General features: G+C 51.3%; 2 protein-coding genes across 5 annotated transcripts; one reads left to right on the top strand and one right to left on the bottom strand.

Annotated features, from left to right (window-relative positions):
• Window positions 1-849: 849 nt before the first annotated feature.
• AGBL5 (AGBL carboxypeptidase 5) lies at window positions 850-18,558 on the top strand. 3 transcript variants are annotated; one of them, XM_081254407.1, is made up of 14 exons: window positions 2,072-2,350; window positions 2,601-2,772; window positions 3,091-3,254; window positions 3,833-4,010; window positions 4,276-4,454; window positions 4,864-5,320; window positions 5,817-5,986; window positions 6,319-6,454; window positions 7,101-7,303; window positions 7,934-8,148; window positions 15,612-15,764; window positions 16,819-16,931; window positions 17,780-17,910; window positions 18,285-18,558. In XM_081254407.1, exons 1-14 carry the CDS (start codon window positions 2,136-2,138, stop codon window positions 18,454-18,456), a joined length of 2,658 nt encoding a protein of 885 aa, XP_081110533.1. In that variant the 5' UTR covers window positions 2,072-2,135; the 3' UTR covers window positions 18,457-18,558. The 3 variants fall into 3 exon arrangements, with proteins under 3 accessions (XP_081110535.1, XP_081110533.1, XP_081110534.1); XM_081254408.1 differs by lacking the exon at window positions 18,285-18,558 and adding an exon at window positions 17,239-17,285 and having other exon boundaries at window positions 17,780-17,922; XM_081254409.1 differs by lacking the exons at window positions 15,612-15,764; window positions 16,819-16,931; window positions 17,780-17,910; window positions 18,285-18,558 and adding an exon at window positions 850-967 and having other exon boundaries at window positions 2,090-2,350; window positions 7,934-8,271.
• A 120-nt stretch (window positions 18,559-18,678) lies between these two features.
• Window positions 18,679-19,948, bottom strand: OST4 (oligosaccharyltransferase complex subunit 4, non-catalytic). Of its 2 annotated transcripts, none has more exons than XR_014017470.1 (3): window positions 19,820-19,948; window positions 19,525-19,698; window positions 18,679-18,914 (listed from the first exon to the last, which is right to left on the bottom strand). XR_014017470.1 is itself a non-coding variant. In XM_081254410.1 (3 exons), the coding sequence occupies exon 2, from the start codon at window positions 19,695-19,697 to the stop codon at window positions 19,584-19,586; it is 114 nt and encodes a 37-aa protein (XP_081110536.1). In that variant the 5' UTR covers window position 19,698; window positions 19,820-19,932; the 3' UTR covers window positions 18,679-18,914; window positions 19,561-19,583. The 2 variants fall into 2 exon arrangements, 1 of the variants encoding a protein (XP_081110536.1); XM_081254410.1 differs by having other exon boundaries at window positions 19,561-19,698; window positions 19,820-19,932.
• Between the last annotated feature and the right edge of the window lie 1,545 nt (window positions 19,949-21,493).

Raw genomic sequence — 21,493 nt, 5'->3', positions numbered from 1 at the left:
TGGTTCGATTCCGGCTCGAAGGACTTCGTGTGACCTTTTTACCTTACACTCATTCAGAGGAGAAAAGCTTACCTAGAAGCCGACTGTGAGTTGCGTACGCACTGCAGATGTTCCGTGAAACATATATGCAGTAAATAGTCAGGGTACGGGTACGCTCTCTTGGGGGTTACATGCAAAGGAATGTTAGCCTGTGCTTTTAAATGAGGCTTATTATTGATTAGGTGTAATTATTATATGTCTGCTTTTAAAAATCTTGCCCGCGGTCCCACTGCACTTGAGTGCTAAGCTAAATGAATGTTCTGAATTGCGGTCGGTTCACTGGTCAGTGGACACCCCAGAACAACCTGTAAGGCAAAAAGAAAGAAGCCAACAACGGCCGGGGGATTAGCTCAAATGGTAGAGCGCTCGCTTAGCATGCGAGAGGTAGCGGGATCGATGCCCGCATCCTCCACTCGGTTTTTGGCCCGAGCACTGGAGGATCCCTGAACCGCGGGAGAATGGCTGAAGCCGGTGGGTGTTCTGTAATACACAGATCAGTACGGTAGGCAGTTGTTAGCTTCACACACGGTCTTTTTATTTTGCAGGTGAGTCTTTTCCAGTGTCCTTCTTGGTCACTTCGTCTTTTCCTCCTCCCGGTGGGCAGGCCATTAACCGTCTTCTGAGAAGACGCGGGTGGAACCCTCCCGCCGGGCTCTTAGGTCGAGCCCCCAAACAGCACGGGCTCAGGTGCCTGCTAAACGTGCGAGGGAACCCCGGCGTGCTGGCCAATGGCAGCGAGCCTTACTGGGCGGGTAGCCAGCTGTCCCCGCGGCCAATAGGCGTGAGACTTCTTGTTTCCCGGCAGAGCGGGGTCCCGGCACCTCGGCGCTCGGGTTTTGTTTGGGTCCTGGGTGGAGGGCCCGGGTGCCGGGGCCCAGGTGGCGCCTCGCTAGCGGGAGAGGGAACGGGATCACCGGCCCGGAGAGAGGTGAGGGGCTCTGCGCGGAGTGCGGGCCCCGGCCCCGCCCCCTTCTCAGCCCCCGGCGGCCCGGAGCCCCTCTGGAATCCCACCCCGCCCCGCCCCTCGCCCGGGGTGCCCCCGGCCGCACCCCCGCTCCTGTGGCCTCGCCTGTTACCCGCTACGTCCTGCTTTCCTACCCTCCCGCGAGTGTGAGTCCGCCCAGAACCATCCCAAGCCAACAAACCCCTCCCTGGCCGGGACAGTCTCGGTCCTTGTGTGAGGGTCCTTCAGAGTTGTGGGTCGAGAAGCCATCCCCCTGTCCCCAAGTAGGTCTCTATTGGCCACTTTTTTTTAGGGATGCTCAGAACATCCATTACTAACCCACAACTACCAGGGTAGCTTTTTCAGGGGCCTCACTGCTTACAGGACTGGGGGTGAGAGGGTGGAATAGACCCGTACCCTAACTGGGTTTGAGCTGCAGTCTCCAGGTGAGCAGGTGGCTTCTGCCCACCCAGTTTCCTTTGGCTTGGCAAAGCCCACACGTCTAGTTTTCCTCCCTGATAGGCATGGGGTAATAACAAAAAAGTAAGAACCAGCCCTTCCAGGGCTCAGGGGAGCAACAGAAAACTGCCTGGTCAGTACTTGTGAGGACAGAGGAGTGGAGAGGAAGCTGCCCATCCAAAGTTAGGAACTTGGTTCTCTCCACTATGCTCTTCTCCAGAGTGGGGAGCCAGTCTAGGAACCAGAGATCCAGAATGGCCCATCTCTCAAGATGGCCACGTGGTGGTGGGTGTATCTTGGCTAGATTTGGGCAGTCTGACTTCTCTAGCTTCTCTAATCTTTGGGCTGCAAAGAAACCTAGAGTCTAGTGTTTCTCAGCATACTCAAGCCACTGAGTATTTCATTTTGGAATAGCCAAGCTGTGGTAAAATAGGGTCCTTTGAGATCAGTTATAACCCTTAGTGTGGGGACAGAAAACTGCTTATTCTTGGCCTTTGCTGGAAGCCCACTTCTACCTTTTTTTAAGGCGGAGAGAGACTCTTGTTTCTTAGGGCACTCCCTAAGAGCAGCTCTCATTCACCCAGAGATACTCAAAGAACATGTTTTCATTTTTCTTCCTCTCCTCCCTACCCCGCCATTTTTCCCCAGCTCTCAGGGCCTGAGTGGGGCAGGAGGATGCTTTCCCAGCCCCACCATGGAGCTGCGCTGTGGGGGATTGCTGTTCAGTTCTCGCTTTGATTCAGGGAACCTAGCCCACGTGGAGAAGGTGGAATCTGTGTCTAGTGATGGGGAAGGAGTAGCGGGTGGTGCCTCAGCCTCCACCAGCAGCATTGCCTCTTCCCCTGACTATGAGTTCAACGTGTGGACCCGACCAGACTGTGCTGAAACAGAATTCGAGAATGGGAACAGGTAAGAGGAGAGTATTGGAGGGTGGAAGAAGGAAGAGAGGCTGACCCCGCACCCGTGCCTCAGTTAGCCCTCTGACTGAGAGTTCGTGCCCGCACACTACCCTTCCCCTCCCACTCCCCCTTCCTCTCCCTCCCTCCCTCTCTCCCTACCAAGTAGCCCTTTCCCAGTTTGGCTTGCTCCAGCCCTCCCACATAGCTCCTCTCCAACCCTCCCATGTAGAATGACCTGTCTCTCCTACTCTGGCCCTCAGGTCATGGTTCTACTTCAGTGTCCGGGGAGGAACTCCAGGGAAACTCATCAAGATCAACGTCATGAACATGAACAAGCAAAGCAAGCTGTATTCCCAGGGCATGGCCCCCTTTGTGCGCACACTGCCCACCCGGCCACGCTGGGAACGCATTCGAGACCGGCCCACCTTTGAGGTAAGTTCTCCACGAGGAGGAAAGACAGACTTGGGTGCTAAAAGCAGATGAGGGAAAGGAAAGAGGAGTCCCTTCGATACAGCGTGCCAGGCAGGCGGGACACCAGGTTTTGGTACCAGCGTCCCTCTGGCGCCAGCTGGAGTCCAAGATAAGCCCCTGCCTCGGGAAGCCTAGAAGGATCTGGCTGTCACGTGGAGTTTCGGAGGGAGGGACGTTGGTAAAAGCGATGAGGGTGTGAGGTCGGTTCCTGGTGCCCCCGGGAGGACCTGAGCTCTGACACTGAGGCATGTTGCCCCCTCTTCCTCCTCTGCTCCTCAGATGACAGAGACGCAGTTTGTGTTGTCCTTTGTTCACCGTTTCCTGGAAAGCCGTGGGGCCACCACCTTCTTCGCCTTCTGCTACCCCTTCTCCTACAGTGACTGCCAGGATTTGCTAAACCAGCTGGACCAGCGCTTTCTGGAGAACCACCCTACCCATAGCAGGTGCCAGCCGCATTCTTACTGCTGTCCTGCAGTCCTGGACCACACAGCACCTCTGCCACTCCTGGAACTTGCCCTAAGAGCCCTGAAACAAAACCTCATCTGTTCTTTTCTCTGTAGCAAATGTGGGATTTGGGGTACCTTTGACAGATGTGTCTGTGTGACCTTGATCTTGGCATTACCACCGCTCCACTCCACTTATCCACCTGCCTACTTCAAGCCTCTTAGTATCCCAGCTCCCATCAGTTACCCAGAATTTCGCCAGCACTGCCATTGCTCAGCACACATTTGTTGTTCTCCTGCCCCAACAGAGACCAACTCTCTGTGTCTATGCAAAGTAGTCTATCCTAGGGCACCATAAACTGGGGAAAAAACCAATACGTTTATCCTGTCCTGTTCCCTGCATTCTGGCAACGTAGACCCACCCAAATCCTCAGCCTCATTTAAAACTGTGAGGGACTGTAAAGCCCCAAAGGTTAGGGTGAAGTACCAGATCCTACAAATCCTGGGCTCATGACAAGGCCCACCTGTTGGTAGGACTTCAGGGACTTCTCCTGGCTTAATGACTTTTACCTCTACAGCCCCCTAGATACCATCTATTACCACCGGGAGACCCTTTGCTATTCTCTGGATGGACTTCGTGTAGATCTGCTAACGATCAGTTCCTGCCATGGGCTTCGAGAAGATCGAGAGCCCCGCCTAGAGCAGCTATTTCCTGATGCCAGCACACCCCGACCATTCCGTTTCACAGGCAAGAGGGTGAGTAGAAATAGCATAAAGGTAGTACCTTGGCCTTTGCCCAGCTCCAGGCACTGCTAGTAGCTTAAGACCATGTTATTCCTCAGCCCTGTAGACATGGCCTCAGCCTGCATTCCGAGGCAAGTGTGACAGCTCCTACTTCATTTGCAAACTCAGCCAGCTGGAAGTCCAGTGGCTGTTTCCACCTCATCCCACCACCATCCCCACATGGTGACCGTAGAATATAGAGCAACTGACCTAATAACTGCTCTCCTCTCCACCTCAGATATTCTTCCTAAGCAGTAGGGTACACCCTGGGGAGACTCCATCTAGCTTTGTCTTCAATGGCTTTCTGGACTTCATCCTTCGACCTGATGATCCTCGGGCGCAAACCCTACGTCGCCTCTTTGTCTTTAAGCTGATTCCCATGTTAAACCCCGATGGCGTAGTCCGGGGCCACTACCGGTAAGAAGCGTCCCCAGCCCGCCTGGATTGTTCCCAGTCCCCTCATGCCCTGCATCTCAATGGAAGACTATCAGCCTCTCATCTAACGTCTGTGTTCCCAGTCCTCTTGCACCCTAACAAGGGCAAGTTCATGTGATCATCCAGTGAGCTGAGAAGGAATGTCCCATCTAATGGCACTCTCTAGGAGAAGAGCTGGAATACCCAGGTCCAGCTGAGCCGAGGGAGCTGTCTTTTCGGGTTCTGTGGGAGGGCTGACAGCTGGCCACGGAGAGGGCCTGCCTCAGTTCTTTCTTTCCTAACGCACCCTCAGCCTCTCGTGTCACAAGTCAAGTCTCCTTTTCATCTACTCGAGTGTCTCCTTCGCTGGCCCAGCCCTCTAGACCCTGCTTTGGTCCTTGTTTCCCTACAGCACAGACTCGCGTGGAGTGAATCTGAACCGTCAGTACCTGAAGCCTGATGCAGTCCTGCACCCGGCCGTCTACGGGGCTAAAGCTGTGCTTCTCTACCACCACGTGCACTCCCGTCTGAACTCCCAGAGTCCCTCTGAGCACCAGCGCAGCCCCCATCTCCCTCCTGATGCTCCCCTTTCCGACCTTGAGAAAGCCAACAATCTCCGAAATGAAGCTCGCCTTGGGCACCCATCTGACGGGGAGAACCCTGAGGCCTGGACACAGACCGAGCCAGCAGAGCCGAAGCACCACAGCGTGTGGATTATGCCACAACAGTCCACTGAGGCTGAGCATCCAGACCCCGACACCATCCCCCCCAAAGAGAGTGGTGTTGCTTACTATGTGGACCTGCATGGACATGCTTCCAAGAGGGGCTGCTTCATGTATGGAAACAGCTTTAGTGACGAGAACACCCAGGTAGGAATCCACAGGTGGTCATGTGAGTGTGGGACGTGTTGCAGGTTAGGAAATAAAGGTCAGGCCACAGGTGGAGGGAAGGGGGCCTTCTGGCAGGAAGGCCTGGGGCTGCAGGAGGTGCCCTATCCTGAGCGAGAGCGCCAAGAAGGGGCAGCGCTGGGCCCTCACGGCTCAGTCGTTACGTCGTGACCTCTGAAAGAGGGCCAAGCTGTTGGCATCCTAGTCTTTTCTAGGGTTTGGGAAACCAGGGGAGGAGGAGAATTTTGCATTATTGGAGAGCAGAAGGGCTTAGAAAGAGGTAGAGTCGTACCTTTCCAACACCTAGAAATATTGTCAAACATTCAGTGAGAACTTACAAACACTGACTACTGCTGATGGTTCGGAAGGTGTCTGCTGTGTTTAAGGCACATGGCTGTGTGCTTGGCATCCCTTCCTTGTCCCCATCCCTTCTTTCTCTGTCTCTCCTTCTGAGTTGCCTTTTTCCTCGCCCAAACAGGTGGAAAATATGCTGTATCCAAAGCTCATCTCCTTGAACTCAGCCCACTTTGACTTCCAGGGCTGCAATTTCTCAGAGAAGAACATGTATGCCCGAGACCGCAGAGATGGCCAGTCTAAAGAGGGAAGCGGCCGGGTTGCAATCTACAAAGCCTCAGGGATAATCCACAGGTTGGGTGGAAATTGAGATACAGTTGATGAAATAGCTTCCCAAAGAAAACAATACCCAGTCGAGGGCATTCAAGGGGCAGGGATAGCCGAAGTCTTCTCAAAGGACAGATTCACAATTAGTGTTATTGTCTTTAGTCTGGGACACTAAAGGTCCCTTTTGGGGACCTTCTTAGGTATACGATTAAGTGCCAAGGTCAATTTCCAGTTGCTGGGGATTAGCAAAACTTTCTATTTGTGTCTATTTTTCCCCAAATGATTATCTCATAGACCACCTAGTCTGTCCCCCTGTGGCTCTGTCCAGATTCTGTCTGATAAATGTCTCTGTGTCTTAGCTACACACTTGAATGCAACTACAACACTGGACGCTCAGTAAACAGCATCCCTGCCGCCTGCCATGACAACGGACGTGCCAGCCCCCCTCCCCCGCCGGCCTTCCCCTCCAGATACACTGTGGAACAGTTTGAGCAGGTATGCGTGCAGGGGATGAGTGGGGAAAAGGGGAACCGCAAAGTCTGGGAAGGCCTTCACTCTTGCTACCTGGCTCTGAGGTCCTCTGGGGAGAGGCGCACCACTATCGCTGCCTCATCTCTCAGCTGCTGTGCTTGTCTTCCTCGGTTAACAGGCACAGGCCTCTGACTGTAAGAGTGCTGAGAGGATGAGTGGGCACTATTCTGACCTCCCCCCAACCCCGCCACAGAGAATCCCTGAGCTCGTCTTCCTCCTTCTATTGGTTTGTTCACTAGTGACCTAAAAGTACCCCCTCTGCAGAGGTACCTGATGATCCTGGTGTCCCAGGGCACACAAGAGGAGTAGAAAGAGCTGTGGGTTAGAGGAGAGATCCCAATGCCTTCTCCTGCTGGGAGAACTCCTGCCTGGTGCCAGCCAGAAAGCCCACCTGCCCCTGCTCGTAATGGATGAGGGCCCCAGATGGGCGAGAGTTTAGGGAATAGCTCGAAGTTCACTTGCGATAAACAGCCTGAGCACAAAAGTTGGGATACTCACTGAGCAAATGTGAGGCCGGCCTCTCCTTCCCTCCCACTGTGCTGTGCGCCCCAAACCACAGCACCCTAGGTTGGAGACCAAGACACTGAGCCAAACCAGACTCTCCCCACAGGTGGGGCGAGCTGTGGCCATTGCAGCTCTGGACATGGCAGAGTGCAATCCATGGCCCCGAATTGCGTTGTCAGAACATAGCAGCCTCACGAACCTCCGGGCCTGGATGCTAAGACACGTGCGCAGCAGTCGAGGCCTGAGCGCTGCTGTGAACACGGGTGTCAGCAAGAAGAGAGGCTCTCGAACTCCACCCAGAAGTAACAAGTAAGACCAGCAGGGTGGAAGGGAGAAAGGCTGTGAAAGTGGAACAGGGCTCTAGAGCGAGGAGTTCCAAGGAATCTTTGTGATTCCCAACTTCCCAAAAGACCACGTGGTGAACACTTCCAGGGTAAACTTAAATTAGTAAGATCAGTGCATTTTTTGGAGAATGGGATCCTCTTCCCTTTTACCTGGAGCTGCATACTTCCCAGATATCTGAAAAGCAGGCTAGGGGATTCCCTGCTCCAGAGCTCTGCACAAAATCACATACGGTTTAGGGTGCGGCTGGGGGCAGGTCTCAGCTTCCAGTGGTTGAGAATGACTGAGGGGTCCGAGGGCAGCACCAAGGCATTAAAGGGGAATTCGCTAGGAGTTAAAGCTGCCCAGGGACAGCGCTTAGGGCTCTTAGCGTATCGTCTGCAGGAGCGCGTTACGTGTGAACAAGGGCTCCCAGGCATCCTGAGATGCCCCAGGTTAGGTACCTTATCCATGGACGTAAATCCCTCCCTGCTCCCTTGGAATGAGTCCCTGTGCCTTTTCACTCCAGAGGTGATGCTTTACTGAGCATCAGACCATGGGGAAAGACTTGCAACAACCTCCCTGGCCCAGGGTTAACTGGCATCTGCTTCCTTGCAGTGGACTGCCTGTTTCCTGCTCTGAAAATACCTTGAGCTGCACGCGAAGTTTTAGCACTGGCACAAGTGCTGGTGGTAGCAGCAGCAGTCAACAAAATTCTCCACAGATGAAGAACTCCCTCAGCTTTCCTTTTCATGGCAGTCGGCCTGCAGGGCTGCCAGGCCTGGGCTCTAGCACCCAAAAGGTCAGCCACCGGGTGCTGGGCCCCGTCAGAGGTAAGCTAGTCTGGGAGCCCCTGCAACAGGTGTTCAGTTGTTTGGGGCATTGCTGGGGGAATTGAGAGCTTGAAGATGCACACTTGGCCTGGGACCGAGGGGTGAATCAATAAAATTAGTATATAGCAGAACCTACAGCCTCTTCTGCGACCTTGGTGTTCCCTGCGGCACGAGCTCCAGACGGTACCGTGTATGGCATAGGCGGGAGTCCACGGTATCTGGGTTCCAGCAACTGCTGGGAGGCAGGAAAGTTCCCAAGGAAGAAACCCTGGCTAGAGCAGGTCACACTGAGACATGGAGCCTCCACGTCAAGGACAGGGTCGGTCTTGTTGGGAGCAACATAAGGAGATGTCCTCACAATCCAAATCGCAGCACCATACAAAGATGGAGAATGCTATCCAGGGTCTCTATGGGCTAAAATTGTTCCTAGCTTCAGAGCCTGTTCAGAAAGTGTTAACAGAAGGATGCCAGCTCTTCCAAAGAAAAATGGAACAACTACAGAGAGCTCCTGTTCTAGGCTTACAAAGCAACAGTCTAGCCCCTTCCAGCAGTGGTCACAAGTGCTCAACTGTGCCCCTGGGTTTGGCCAAGGAGACCCTGCTTGATACAAGATAAGAGATTCTGGGTCACAGTGTATCCCCAAAACAGGTGGGCCTTTAGGAAAAAAGAAGAGGAAGGGACTCCAGAGCCGTTGCTCGGGAGTGACCCGGACTATAGTAGGGAGACAGTTGCCGGGCCACTTCTGGAAATAAACTAAATCAAAAATCAACATTGTATGTGGCTTCTGGGCTACAGCAATCTTGCCAGAGTATGGAGGCTTAAATGCTGGAACTAAGCTTTGCTGGTCTTCAAGCTGCACTCGTCCTTGTTAGCACTTCCCTGCTACTCAGCTTGCAACGGTTTTCGGTGCAGAGCAGAAACATGCACTGGGGTCAGTGGCTGTGGAAATCTGACTACTAGTTAGAGCAGCCACAGGAGAGAGAGCAGCGGGCCTTACCAGCTTTGACCAGTAAGATGTTCTACCCCTGAGAAGCTCCATAGTTACCTCTGCTTATGTTCCAAGCCCCACTCTTACAGAGTCTGTCTTCATTGGGAAAGGACACTTTTGCGCACTGTTTGATAGAAGGAAAGTATTAAAGCAATAATAATGCCTTATATTTAAATAGCATTAAACAGTGAACAACAAAAAAACAATATCGCATATTTATTTCATTTAATCCTCACAAAGACCCTGTGGGATAGGTGGTATTTCCACTTTTCTGATGAGGAGACTGAGGGTTTTTAAGGGTAACTTGTCCAAGATTGCGCAGCTATTAAGTGGCAGTTATTCAAACTTAGTCTTTTCGTGTTCCAGTATACTTGAGTTTCCCATCTTAAATCTGGATATTTTTACTTCTTTTAATTTATTTTCCTTTTAACTCATAGAAGGAATATTGGCACCATAAATTCTCCTTCCCTGATTACAAAAGGGAAATAGCAAAGAGCCTTTTCTAGGTCCTCACTGGAGGGTTCTAGGCAGTTTTTAGTCCATATTTTATTAACATCTTCCCTGCCCCCCCCACCAAATGCAGAGTGTTGTATTAAGCTCCTTGAGTGAGAGACATGTATTCTGTTTATTTGTTACTTCCCCCAAATAACTAATAGAAAATAGGCATAGTCGGTACAGAGTAATTCCTGGTTGACTGACTTGAAACTTTATGGGGGACACAGGGCAGTAAACACAACATAAAAGCACACGCTCATTATAAACATACAGGGAACGTGGGGAGCCACCGTTGTAGATAAACACAAGAGTAATCACCCAAAGAATGATCAGTTGAGGAATGGTTTTGAAGATTGGGTGGTGGTGTATGGTTTTAACAGAAACATTCCAGAGTTGACAGTGATAGCCAGGACCAGCGCTGCCACGTAGAGAGGACAACAAGCAGGCGCACTAGCTGGTTCGAAGGGCCAAGCCCTTCCCGTGGACATCAGGAAGACAGGTGGGAGGAAGAAGCCGGAATGTCTTGAAAACAAAGATTATGAGTTAACGAGACATGGCAATGACTGTGTTTCTGAGAATGATGGGAACAAAAAATTTGTTTAAGAGAGCTATCTGTGAACTGTTTATATAGAAATCAAGCAGGGACGGGGAGGTGGGTCCTTGCAGTAGTTTATACATGAGATAACTAGTGCCTACACCAGGGTCTATGAATGTACATACTAGAAATAGAGGTGGCAGGATTCAGTGGTGGTGGAAGAGAGACAAACTAAGGGAGCTTCATGGCTACAAGCTGAGGGAAAATGTCACGATGACCGTAAGACATTGTTGGGAGCAAAGTGCTGAGTTTATCTACTTTAGACATGCTTGGATGTCATGGGCCAGCTATACAGGCAGAAAAAGGGCCAAACTGTAGAAAAGGTGACATCAGGGTTGGATCTAAGAGTCATCCACGTACAGGTGAAACCAAGTGAGAAGCCATGTTCCCCCAGGTAAATGAACTTAGAAGCAGAAAGAGAGCTGGTCTGAGTACCAAGAGACCCTAGGGACCTGCATAAATATTTGTAAGAACTAAGAAACTATGTCTAAAGTCAGGGGGTCAAGAGGGTTCCTAATAATACCAAATAGGAATACTGTAAGGAGTTGAAAGATCAGATCTGGGAATCTTGACTCCTGTTCTCCTGAGCATTTGTTGGTGCTACAGTTTTACCACTTCATCTCAAAGTCCCTGATTAGACTCCAGCATGGGAGACTGGCCCTGGCTTGGGATAGGGACTTGTGATGTAGCTGTGGTATGTGGACATGGCATCTTCAACTAACCCTTAGAAAAACTTCTTTGTTTGTGTGATTTATCCTATGCAGTAGCTCTGTGACATTTCCTGGTTCCACACATCTGGCCCCTGGGCCTTTGCCACATCTGGGCATACTTTGTCTTCCGAGATAGGAAGAACACGACCCTCAGATCTCTAACTATAAAAGCAGCTATAAATATACTTTCCAAATCCCAAAACAGGGATTGCGTTGACAAGATTTTTTTTTTTTGACGTACCAACTTATTTGTAAGAAAATTCCCACTAATGTATAAAAATTTTATCATATTTAACCGTACGTTTAATTGACTATCCTTTATTGGCCACAACAGAACATGAGATTGGGCTACACAGAAAATTTCAGAAAAGATCTAGGTAGCCCAGCCAGAAGCTTACGTTAGAAGTTCAGGGAACTAGTCTGGCAGGGTCTGTCCTCGGAGGCTGGGGGATGACATTTTAGAAGCCAAAAAGTAGCCAACTTGGGGTGAGCAGGAATGTTGCTGGGGCAGGAGGCTGGAAGAGCCTGAGTAAGCCTTGCCTCCCAGCGCCCCTGACTATAGTGCCAGGATCTTCCTTACCTCGTTCTCCCCCTGCTGCAAAACAGGTCCCGAGAACCGCCTTCCCAGACCCGTGGTCACGTCCCTGACCGCGGGGCTCAGAGGCGCAGAGGGCACTATCCGCAGCTGCCACCGAGGAGCAGGAGGGAGAGCTCACTGGGGAACGGCTAATGTAGCAGCTGAAGTGTGCGATTTCCTGGTGCACACGCAGATGCAGACAGCGCAGAGGAGGACCTGCTGGGGAGGGGCTGGATAGTAAACGGGCTCCTCCTTCTGTTGCCTATGTGTTGATGAAAACAGGGCTCGGACTAGAGGGAAGCCAGTGAGGTGCCTAGGACACGTGATTTAAGAAGGCACTCGCTCTCAGGGTCAGGGTCCTTAAACTATGCACTCTAGGCGCCTCACTCGCTTCATACCAGTCCTGGCCCTGGATTCAAGCAAGTGTCACTCAATAACTTAAACTTATTCCCTAGGCCTCCACCCTACCCAGCGGGATACTGGTGTAAAAGACAAGGGACTTAAGTGTAAAGCGGGGAGCCTTCAGCCATCAGCCTACCATGGCCACTCTAGTCCGCCCCAACTCTGGCACTTAAAGCTGAGGTTACCAGAATTCTCTCCTGGCCTCTGTGATGCCTTGTCTCAGCTGACCAGCAGCTTCTGATAGAGCAGCTAAAGGCCAATGGTGAGTGGAGGCTCCTTTGAGAAGTGAGTCAAAGGACATAGGAAGAGTGCCTCCAGCACCATCACCACTTTTACTTTTTCCCCTGCAAACAAAAGTTTTGTGTTAAATAGCAGAGTAAAACTTATTTGATGGCAGGAAATGTCTCCTAACACATCTATTTATTCCCTTAGCACCTAGCACCACGCCTGGCACTTATTAAATGATCTGCAAATATTTGTTGAACAAATAAAAGGCAAGAAGTTGAAGCTGAATCAAGGTTTGTCTCGCCTGTCCACCCCTCACAGGGCATAAATCAGGTCTGCGATCATCCTAGGGATCCAATGAGATCTGGGGTGCTACCTGTAGGGACAGTTCTAAAGATGTTTTGGAGGGATGATGCACGACCTAGGCACAGGTTACACAACTGCCCCTCAAAACTGTGAGCCCTTAGAATATCCATTCTGACTCATACAGTGGTGAGGTCGGTCTGGCTCTATGTCTCAGGCCTCTGCCCGAGGACTGTCCTGCCTCTCCCAAATGGAACCTAGTGGCTGAGTATCATAAAACACCATCTCACAACCTCTAGATGCAGAGCTGTACACATTATCACTTGCACTCAGCCTTAAGGCCCTGTTTCTCTAGCTTAGAGCCAAGAAAGAAGAGAGTTGGGGCTCCTCCCTTTAATTCTCGTCACAGTGGAGACTGGGTAGGCCTGGACTATACCGGGGCCCAGAAGCCAAAACATGAGAAACTGGGCTGTGTGCTCACGCTGCCAAATTCACAGGCAGCCCCCAAACCTTAAGACAGTCTTTTAAGTGATGACGTGTTACCTTTAAATGCCTTCTACTTTCCAGATCAGGCCTCTCTCCTAAACTAGAACCTGTCTCCTACCCTGAAACTCTCTTTAGGGGCAGGATTCCTGAGTTGTATCCTTAATATCTTTCCCTTGATACTTACATTTCACATTGGCATTTTTTATATCATTTGCCTGTTTTGCTTTGTATCCTCTTAAGTGCCACTCGGTTCCTTACTAGAACCTACAAATGTCCCAGAGGCCCTCACTCAATTTCTAGCCTGCTCTCTTTATCCTTCCTTGGGGTGGGGTGAGGCTTCATCCCTTAACATGGTTTCAACATCCTTCTGTGTATAGATATTTCTCAGATCATCTATTTCCTGCTATTTCCCCCTCTGTCATTAAAGTTCATTATTTCTGCCTCGTGTGCACTATCACTTGACATCATCTTGACATCCCTGTTTTAACCAAAGAATTACCCAGGCCTAGGCTCTACAGTGTCTCTAAGTCATTGGTGGTGGGTAATGTTTCGAGTTATGTGACTGTGGCCATGAGTCTGACTTCGGTTGTTTTGTTGGCATCGCTGAGCCAACTCTTACTAGCCCCCTAAGGTCTGGTTGTTTTTGACTCCTGTCTGTGGTCTTAGATTCTAATTGCTACCCAGCATCTTGGCAAACTCCTCAAAGCTACAGTAGCTTCCATCCTGAGATCTCTCCCTTTCTTCTTATCCTTATTCATGCAAGTATCAGTTTTTTTAAATTTGGTTTGGGACATTCCAGAAGTAGCCTTGTCACTGCTAGTGTAGCTAGACAAGGTAAAGTTACCGTCACCTACTTTCTACTTTAGAGCCTTTTCACATGTAACACATGTTGCTTTGTTAGAAGTCAACTGGCATCTGGAACCACCATCGAATTCAGCTCCACAAAGGTTAATAGCTCATTCCGTTTGAGAGCATTTGGTACCTGCTGTCCCCCTGTGATAAAAGGAAGGACCTGCCAAGCCTGAGAAATCTCCCTACCTCAACATCTACCCCACTGGGACCCCACCTTTCAGAATCTGTAGCAGTGAGGCTCTAGCTACAAAGAAGGGACCAAGAGAGCTGCCCCACAGAGTATAACCATATGCCCTTAGACGGATTGTTGAGCCAGCTTACGGTCTACAGTGGGTGTCTGCTATCCGGGTAAACAAAATGTTTATTAAGGTCTCTGGTTTTCCAGGCAGTACTTTACAGGCACTGGGATGTACAGTATTGGAAAAGACAAGGTCCCTACCCTCAAGAGACTCAAGTTCCAATTAGAATATTGAGCACTTACTATGTGCCAGGCAGTATTAAGTACTTTACATGTACTAATATTTAGTTAAGGAGACAGAAACCATAAACAATTACTAGCCAAGTGAACAAAGGACAATGAAAGAGAAGAATTAATTCTACTGTTAATGGTCAGCGAGGCGTCACAGAGGTGACATTTGAGATGGGACGTATAAGATGTCTGAAGTTTCACTAGAAGAGGAAACAGACTTTGCAGAACCACATAGCTAGTAGCCCTAGAGGCTATAGCAGAGGGTGTGAAGGATCAAGTCAGCATCCTACTAAGGATGTGTAGACTGGACCCACAGTGGGTGGGGCTCTGAATGCCATGTTAAAAAGTTTAGACTTTATCCTTTAAAAGACTTTCAGTATCTCCCCCTTGCCTGAGCCAAAATGACTTTTGATCAGGTCTTATTTTAGAATAATATTTATTTTAGAATAATAAAGAGAATAAATTTATTAAATATAAATTTATAAATTTTATTATATATATATTTTATTTTATTAAAATAAAATAAATTTTAGAATAATAAATGGAATAATAAATTATTCTATTATTTTAGAATAATAATTTCTGGCACCTGTGTGAAGGATGGATTGTAAAAGGGAAGAGACTCAAGCTGGGGAGGCCAGTGGGGAATTTTTTTCAAAAGCCTGGATGAGAGATAAAGACCTGTATCTGGATGCTGGCAATGGCATGGGTGAATACAGGAGGAATTCAAGTGAAGGCAGAGGGAGAATTCTCCAGATTTGGGTTAAACACAAATCTAAATGTGAGGGAGGAGTCAAGAGATGAAACAAGGTTTCTAGCAGAGTTTTCACCAAGATAGGGAGAACAAAAGGGAGGGGAGAAAATGAGTTTTGTTTGGGTCATGAGAGTGTGCCAGGTAGGAACGATCAGTAGACAATTAGAACTGCAGTTCAGGGAAAAAAGGGCAAGAGGGAGACTTGGGAGTTTTGAGTACATAGAGCAGGAGAGAACCAAGGATAAAATGGTGGGGGCCACTGACATTTAGGGGCAGGACAAGGAGTTGAAAAGGGGCAGTTAGGGGGAAGAGGAGAACCTAGGAAAGCCAAGCTCAATAACTTCTTTGCCAGAAGAATGAACTGGTGGGTGAGTAGGCTGGTTAGCTCCAGAGAGGTGAAGTAGGATGAGGGCTGGATGAAAACTGGAGAGCTGGAATAAATTATTAGTTCTTTCTACCCATCTTAGACTTACTTCAGAAGGGGGATGCTGGTGTGATGACAAGCTTGAAAACAGGCATCTGCTGACAAGGGAAGGCCAGTGGGGCAGGGGAGTGACAATGCCTCACTTATTTGCCCTTTTATCTGCTTCTGTCCCTTCCACTCAAGAGCCCCGAAGCCAGGACAGGAGACGGCGGCAGCAGCCACTGGCCCATCGCCCTACTTCAAGCAGCCCGTCCGCGTCCCCAACTCCTGTTAGTTCTAACACAGCCTCTTTACACGTGGGCTCCTGCCTACTGCCCAACTCACTCAGCATATCAGGTCTGTACCCACCGCCACTGAAATCTGGGTTGGCCAACCTCCTTCCTTCCCTACCTCCCAGGGCATAGGCCAGACTCCTGACTAGGCTGCCATGTGACCTGGACCTCATTCCTGACTTGATGTAATACAGGCCACTCCAGGCCAGGGGCATCAGTTATCCTCCTGGATTATCCTAAATCCCTAACATCAATGCCCTTGTACAGGAAGCTGGAGTTTAGTGAACATCTTTGTGTAATAAGGTAACAGTTACCACTTACTGAGCATTTACTATGTGGCAGGCACTGCTCTAAGCACATTATCTCATTTAATCCTTATTTTTACAGTTGAGGAACCTGAGGACTTTTCCTACCTGCTATTTATTCAAGCTCCCTGACTCCAGGAGCTGGGCAACTTAGACAAAACTGAAGGATGAAAAAAGCATAGGCCTTTCACCTGTCATCACCGCAGATGTTACGTGACCATATCATCCACATAGAGCCTAGACCATCTGCTCTCCTTTTAGGTTCTAGACCCAGCCGTGTAAAGCACTGGATGGGGATGATTTCTAAGACTCCAGCCTAACATCTTCTACCTCCCTCAGAGCCCACTACTCCCAACCTGTTAACTCTTCAACGGGTAGTCCTGAATCCACCAGTCTTGGGTACTGCTGACTTGATCCCTAAATGCTCACACATATGACTGGGGTAACTCTAAGGTCTATAAATTCATAGTAGTTCAGCTTGAGTGGGTTCTGATTCAAGCTCAAGTTCCTGTTCTACCCCTCGGACCAGACTAGAGCGTGCCGTGCTTCTGAACCAGGGGCGATTTTGCCAGGCAGCAACATTTGTCTGGATTTTGGGTTGTTACAGTGGGGAGGAGGCAGGGGAAGAAATGCCATCTGCTAAGCAGAGGCCAGAGATGCTGCTAAACATCCTGAAATACACAAGGCAGCCGCCCACAACAAAGAATTATCCAGCCCAAAATGTCAATATTGCCAATGTTGAGAAACCCTGATCTAAAGAAGTTACCTCTTTTCCATGGCCCCATCCTGATATCAGGTTCCTTTATTCCCTAGGGAGTAGCTGCTCATTCCTATCCTCAGGGGACAAACCAGAGGCTGTCACGGTGATTGGGAAAGGTCTGCTAGGGGCTGGACCTCGGATCCCCTGTATCAGGACCCGACTACAGGTAACATTTTTGGGTCTTCCCCAGTCCCCAGCATAGCAACTCTGGCAGAGCCCAGCAAGGCGCTGTTCACCTGGGTAGTGGGAGGGAAAATGCCCAGCACTGCTTTACACCCTCTCCCCACAACCATAGCAGAGAGCTGCTCTGATGCCTGAGTGCCTGTCTGTCCAGTGCTGCACCCCCGTCCCCTTCAGCCAGGTCTCTCGCTTGCTTCCAATCCCAGTATCCCTGCCAGACATACCCTAACCTCAGCCTGCTAGCTTTGGCTTTGCCTGCCCCTGCCCTTAGCTTCTCCTCTCTTTCTGCCCAGACCTGCCCGAGGAGAGTTCCCGCCAGGAGGGGTCCCGGATTCCCCAGGTAACACATCTGGTTGCTGCTCCTAGGAACAGCTATGCCACCAACTCTGATTCAGTCCAGATCCCCATACTAGGTTGACTGAAGTTAGGTATAGGCAGAAGCTGACTGGATAGGTGAAGCTTAAGCTCTGGCAGGGGCTGGGGCAATGAAGTCTCTGAGGTAGACCTACTAATCCTCCAACATCTTTCCACACCGTGCTTCTCTACTCAGCCAGATCTTGACCGTGGTATAGCCATGAAGGTTAAATGCTGGACCCTTCTGACTCCCCTAGTTAAGTAAAGCTTGGAATGTATAGTCATAGACTGAACCCAAGAGTTTTCTAGCTATTATCCTGCCCTACCTTCTCAGCTAGAAACAGTGCCCAGGAACTCAAGATCCCAGTACCCGTGTTGACACCTATACTACACTCATACGTGTGGATACTAGAAGGAAACCTAGAAGCAAAAAAGTTCATGGAAGAATCCAGCCTCATAGCCTAACCCCTGTCCACACAGGCTAGGCCCAGGTTGGGCCGGGGCTCACCGCCGACTCGCAGAGGGATGAGAGGCTCTTCGGGCCCCACGTCCCCTATCCCCCGGACCAGGGAGAGCAATGAGCCAGAGCCGGGACCCTGCTCCACACCACGGTGAGCACCAGGGTCCAACTCTTCACCCCACCTCTCACTTCTATCCCCTTATTCCCGTTTCTGCCATTCAAGATCATTTTCTTCTTTCCCTTCTCCCTTTGACCCCCGAAAGACTAAATGTACCTTCATTAAGAACCTAGTCCCTGACTTTTCCCCCCATCATGCTGTCCGTCTTCACTCCAACAGACAAGAGAACAACTTCTAGTTAGGCCTAAGGAGCAGGCTGGTCAGACCATCCCTATCAGACCACCGTGCGGTGCTCAACCTGCCTATCCTCAGCCACCTTGCCTCTCTCATCTCCCAGCCCCTGGCTGAAAGACCAGAAGAAGGGCGGAGTTTTCACAACCCTGACTGCTCTCTCTTCTCTGTTGCAGGCTGCCTCAGGCGGGGCCCCCACGGCCCTGCTCTGCCCCTGCCTTTCCTCCTACTTCCCGTAGTCTGTCTGACTCCCAGTCCCGGATTTGTTACAGTGGGGGGCCCTTGGGCCAAACTGAGGTTTGTTTTGTCCCTAAATCTCCTCCACTCACTGTTTCTCCCCGGGTCTGAGGCCTTGACCTCCATGCCCAGCACATGACCCCGAGATGGGGAACACAGTGAGAAATGTGCTAGTCCCCTTTCTTAGCTCCCGATTCCATGTGACAATTGTAACTCCTTGGAACGCCAGCCACACTGTTCTGAGACATTGCAGAGCATCACCTTGAGACAGGACAAAGCAGGGACCTGCCACCCCTTCCCTCCCTCCACAGCACACGATTTTGGGACCACAAAAAAAATCTATATTTTTATATTGGGGGGAGGGAGTAGAAAATAAAGTAGCCCTATGCTGGGCCCTATTCAGTGGCAGCTTCTTGTTCCATAAGGTTAAGGAAGACTTTGAGGAAATAAAAGTTGTTTGGAAAAATCCAGGTGTAGTTGCTTTGTATGTTGTGATGGGTAGAAGGGATGAAGTGAAGTGTGAAGGCCCCTCACACCCTCCATCTTGCCTCAGACTATGTCCTGGAACCCTAGAAAAGAGGGGGAAAGACCTGAGGTAAGGAAAATGCTGCAGCTTTCCTCTGGGGCAATCCTTCAGGAATCAACTCCCATCCAGCCTGTCCCCCCTTACAATTCTCAACCACACTTACGGGTTGGTTTACAAGACGTTCATACAACACCTCCCCCATCCCATTCTTCTCTATGGCTTGGGTCTACACTAGCCAACCCCTAAATCAGTGCCCTGTGCCCCTGAAATAGAATTCTCTATCTTTCCAACCCCTCACACAAAAAAAATTATGCCTAAATAAAAGCCTGAACAACCTTGGAAAAGTGAGTACTATTTAAGAGAAGAGCCTAAATCCTCTTACTTGGACGGCATCCTCAGTACCTTTATTCCTTCGGGTGTCAGTACCTTCTTGTACCCGTACTATCAACTTGGGCATCTGGGGACCACATGAAGATGGGGACTGAGGGGGTTTAGGGAACCCACCCCCTTCTAGCAGGGAGCAGTGTAAGGGGGAAGGGGGCAGGGCACTCGCTGCTCTGTGCGGATAAAGGGGCCCAGTATCATGCTTGGCCCAACACTTTCTGATTTGAAGTTTCGAACCCTTCACGCCCTGGCGCGGCCCCGCCACTCACTCTCTGGGGCTGGGCGCTACAGCCCCGTACCGTTACCTGGGGCAGAGAAAGCGCCACTTTCATTCCTGCTTCTTAGGATTGTTGACGGCCACGTAGTGATAGAGAACGACAAGCAGGAAGAGCGACACGCCCAGCATGTTGGCGAAGATGGCGAGCTGCACGTCCGTGATCATGCTGCGGAGAAGAGGGACTGAGCCTCGGACCGGCGCACTCCTCGCCCAGACCAAGACCCGTCCTCGCCCCACTGGCCCAGCCACCGCCGATGGGCCGTGGACCGCGCCTGCGTGCCTCTCACCTGATCAGCAGGGCTCGGCTCCGACACGGTCTGCGGACGAGCTCGAGGTAGGAGACCTGGGCCGGAAGTTTGCTGCACCAGCTCAGTCCCAAAACAGCCACTTCCGGTCGTCAGGCTCGGCCTGTAAGGGCTCCCGAGCCCCCGCGTCTCGCCTGCTCCCGCGGCGCACTCGCGAGGGGCGGGGTCTTGGGCGGGGCTGAGGAGGGGCCGGCCGCCGTAGGGGGCGGGCGGGCTGCAGACGCTCGCTTCGTACGCGGCACGGCGCAGCTGGAAGCTGTTGGCGTGGTCCGGGACAGGGTTAGCGGCGCTGGGGCCGCTTCCTTGGAGCCGAGGAGTGGGCTAGAGCGAGGGTGCGGCGGCGGGACCGAGCGGGAGGCTCGGCCTGACCCTAGACTGCGGCCCCCCTGTCGGTCGCGGGCCCCCATGCTGCTGCCCACCCTTCGCTTCCCGGCCCGGCCAGGTGCTTCCTTTGCGCCCTGCCCTCAGGGTCCCCTCCCTGGTCCGGGCGGCCGGGAGAGGGGTGAGAGGCGGTGCAGAATGGGGACAGGGCTGGGACGGCCGGCTAACTCTCCTCGGCGCCAGCCTTTCTGCCCCACATCCGCCAAATAGAACGATCCTGCTTGTGATCTGACCAGTGCCTCCCTTCCGGACTCCCTCCCTCCATCCCACTCTCAGAGGTGGGCGTCGGAAATAGGGCGGACCCTCCCGGAATCAAAACCCAAACCGTGGGACTTAAGCCAAGTGGGAAATCACCCCCCCCCGGATGTGAGGGAGGGGGAAAAGGAGGAAGGGCTGGGACCAGCAAGAGGGGTCGTGTGGGTTATAAGCAGAGTGGGCCACCGAGGAGAAAAAAGGAAGATGACTGTGGGTAGATGTCCGAGGGTCTCTGGTGAGGGGAGAGGCAGCCTGGGGCTCTACAACCCTCTGCCCAGCCAAAACGTACTCCCCCCCACCTCCTTGCTTTCCCTCAGCTTCACCATAAAAGGGAACGGCACTGAGCCAGGCTGGGGCCAGGGGCTGGGCTGTTTCTGTGGAGCTGTCAGGGGTAATGGAAGCCAGTTGCTCTGCGGTAGAGGGGGGCCAGGGCTCAGGGGACGCCTCTGCTTCTCTGAGCCAAAGAAAACTACAGGAGCTGCTATGGGGCTGGAACAGCTGGGTAAGGGGACCGACTGGCTGCCTGTGTGCACGGTGAGCTAAGGGTGCACTAGCCCGGAGTGGGCTTCCCTGGCCTGGGACCATCAGCAGTTTGTCCTCCATGCACCAGCCCAGTGACTCCTAAGCTTGGTCTCAGCCTTTAGCAGTCTGTAGTTCCCCGGCCTCCCCTCTCATCACCCAGCCCCCACCATTTCCCAGAAGTTTTCTGTTTAGAATCCCAAGCCCATGTTCCCTCCACATAACGGTGAAATCCCAGCCGTGTACTCCCTCATGTGTCCCCTCAGTGAGCAGTCTGTTCCCAGCTCTGCTCTGGGAGAATGAGGGTCTAGGTCTTAAAGGATTACACACATTATGCTTTGCATCTCCTGGAAATTTGAAGCAGATCCAAGTGCAACCAAACTTCTAGATCTGTTGAAACACAACTAGATCCTGGAAAGTAGACTTTCTAGACTGCAAATGACATAAGGGAAGACCTTGGAAGTGCTTCAGCTTTCCAAGGCTGTCCAGAAACCAGCTGAC

Source organism: Mesoplodon bidens, assembly GCF_964165515.1.
Source record: "Mesoplodon bidens genome assembly, chromosome: 14".
In the NCBI taxonomy this organism is placed as follows: domain Eukaryota; kingdom Metazoa; phylum Chordata; class Mammalia; order Artiodactyla; family Ziphiidae; genus Mesoplodon; species Mesoplodon bidens.
Note: the sequence above shows the minus strand (reverse complement) of the source record. Positions and strands in the feature narration are given on the sequence as shown.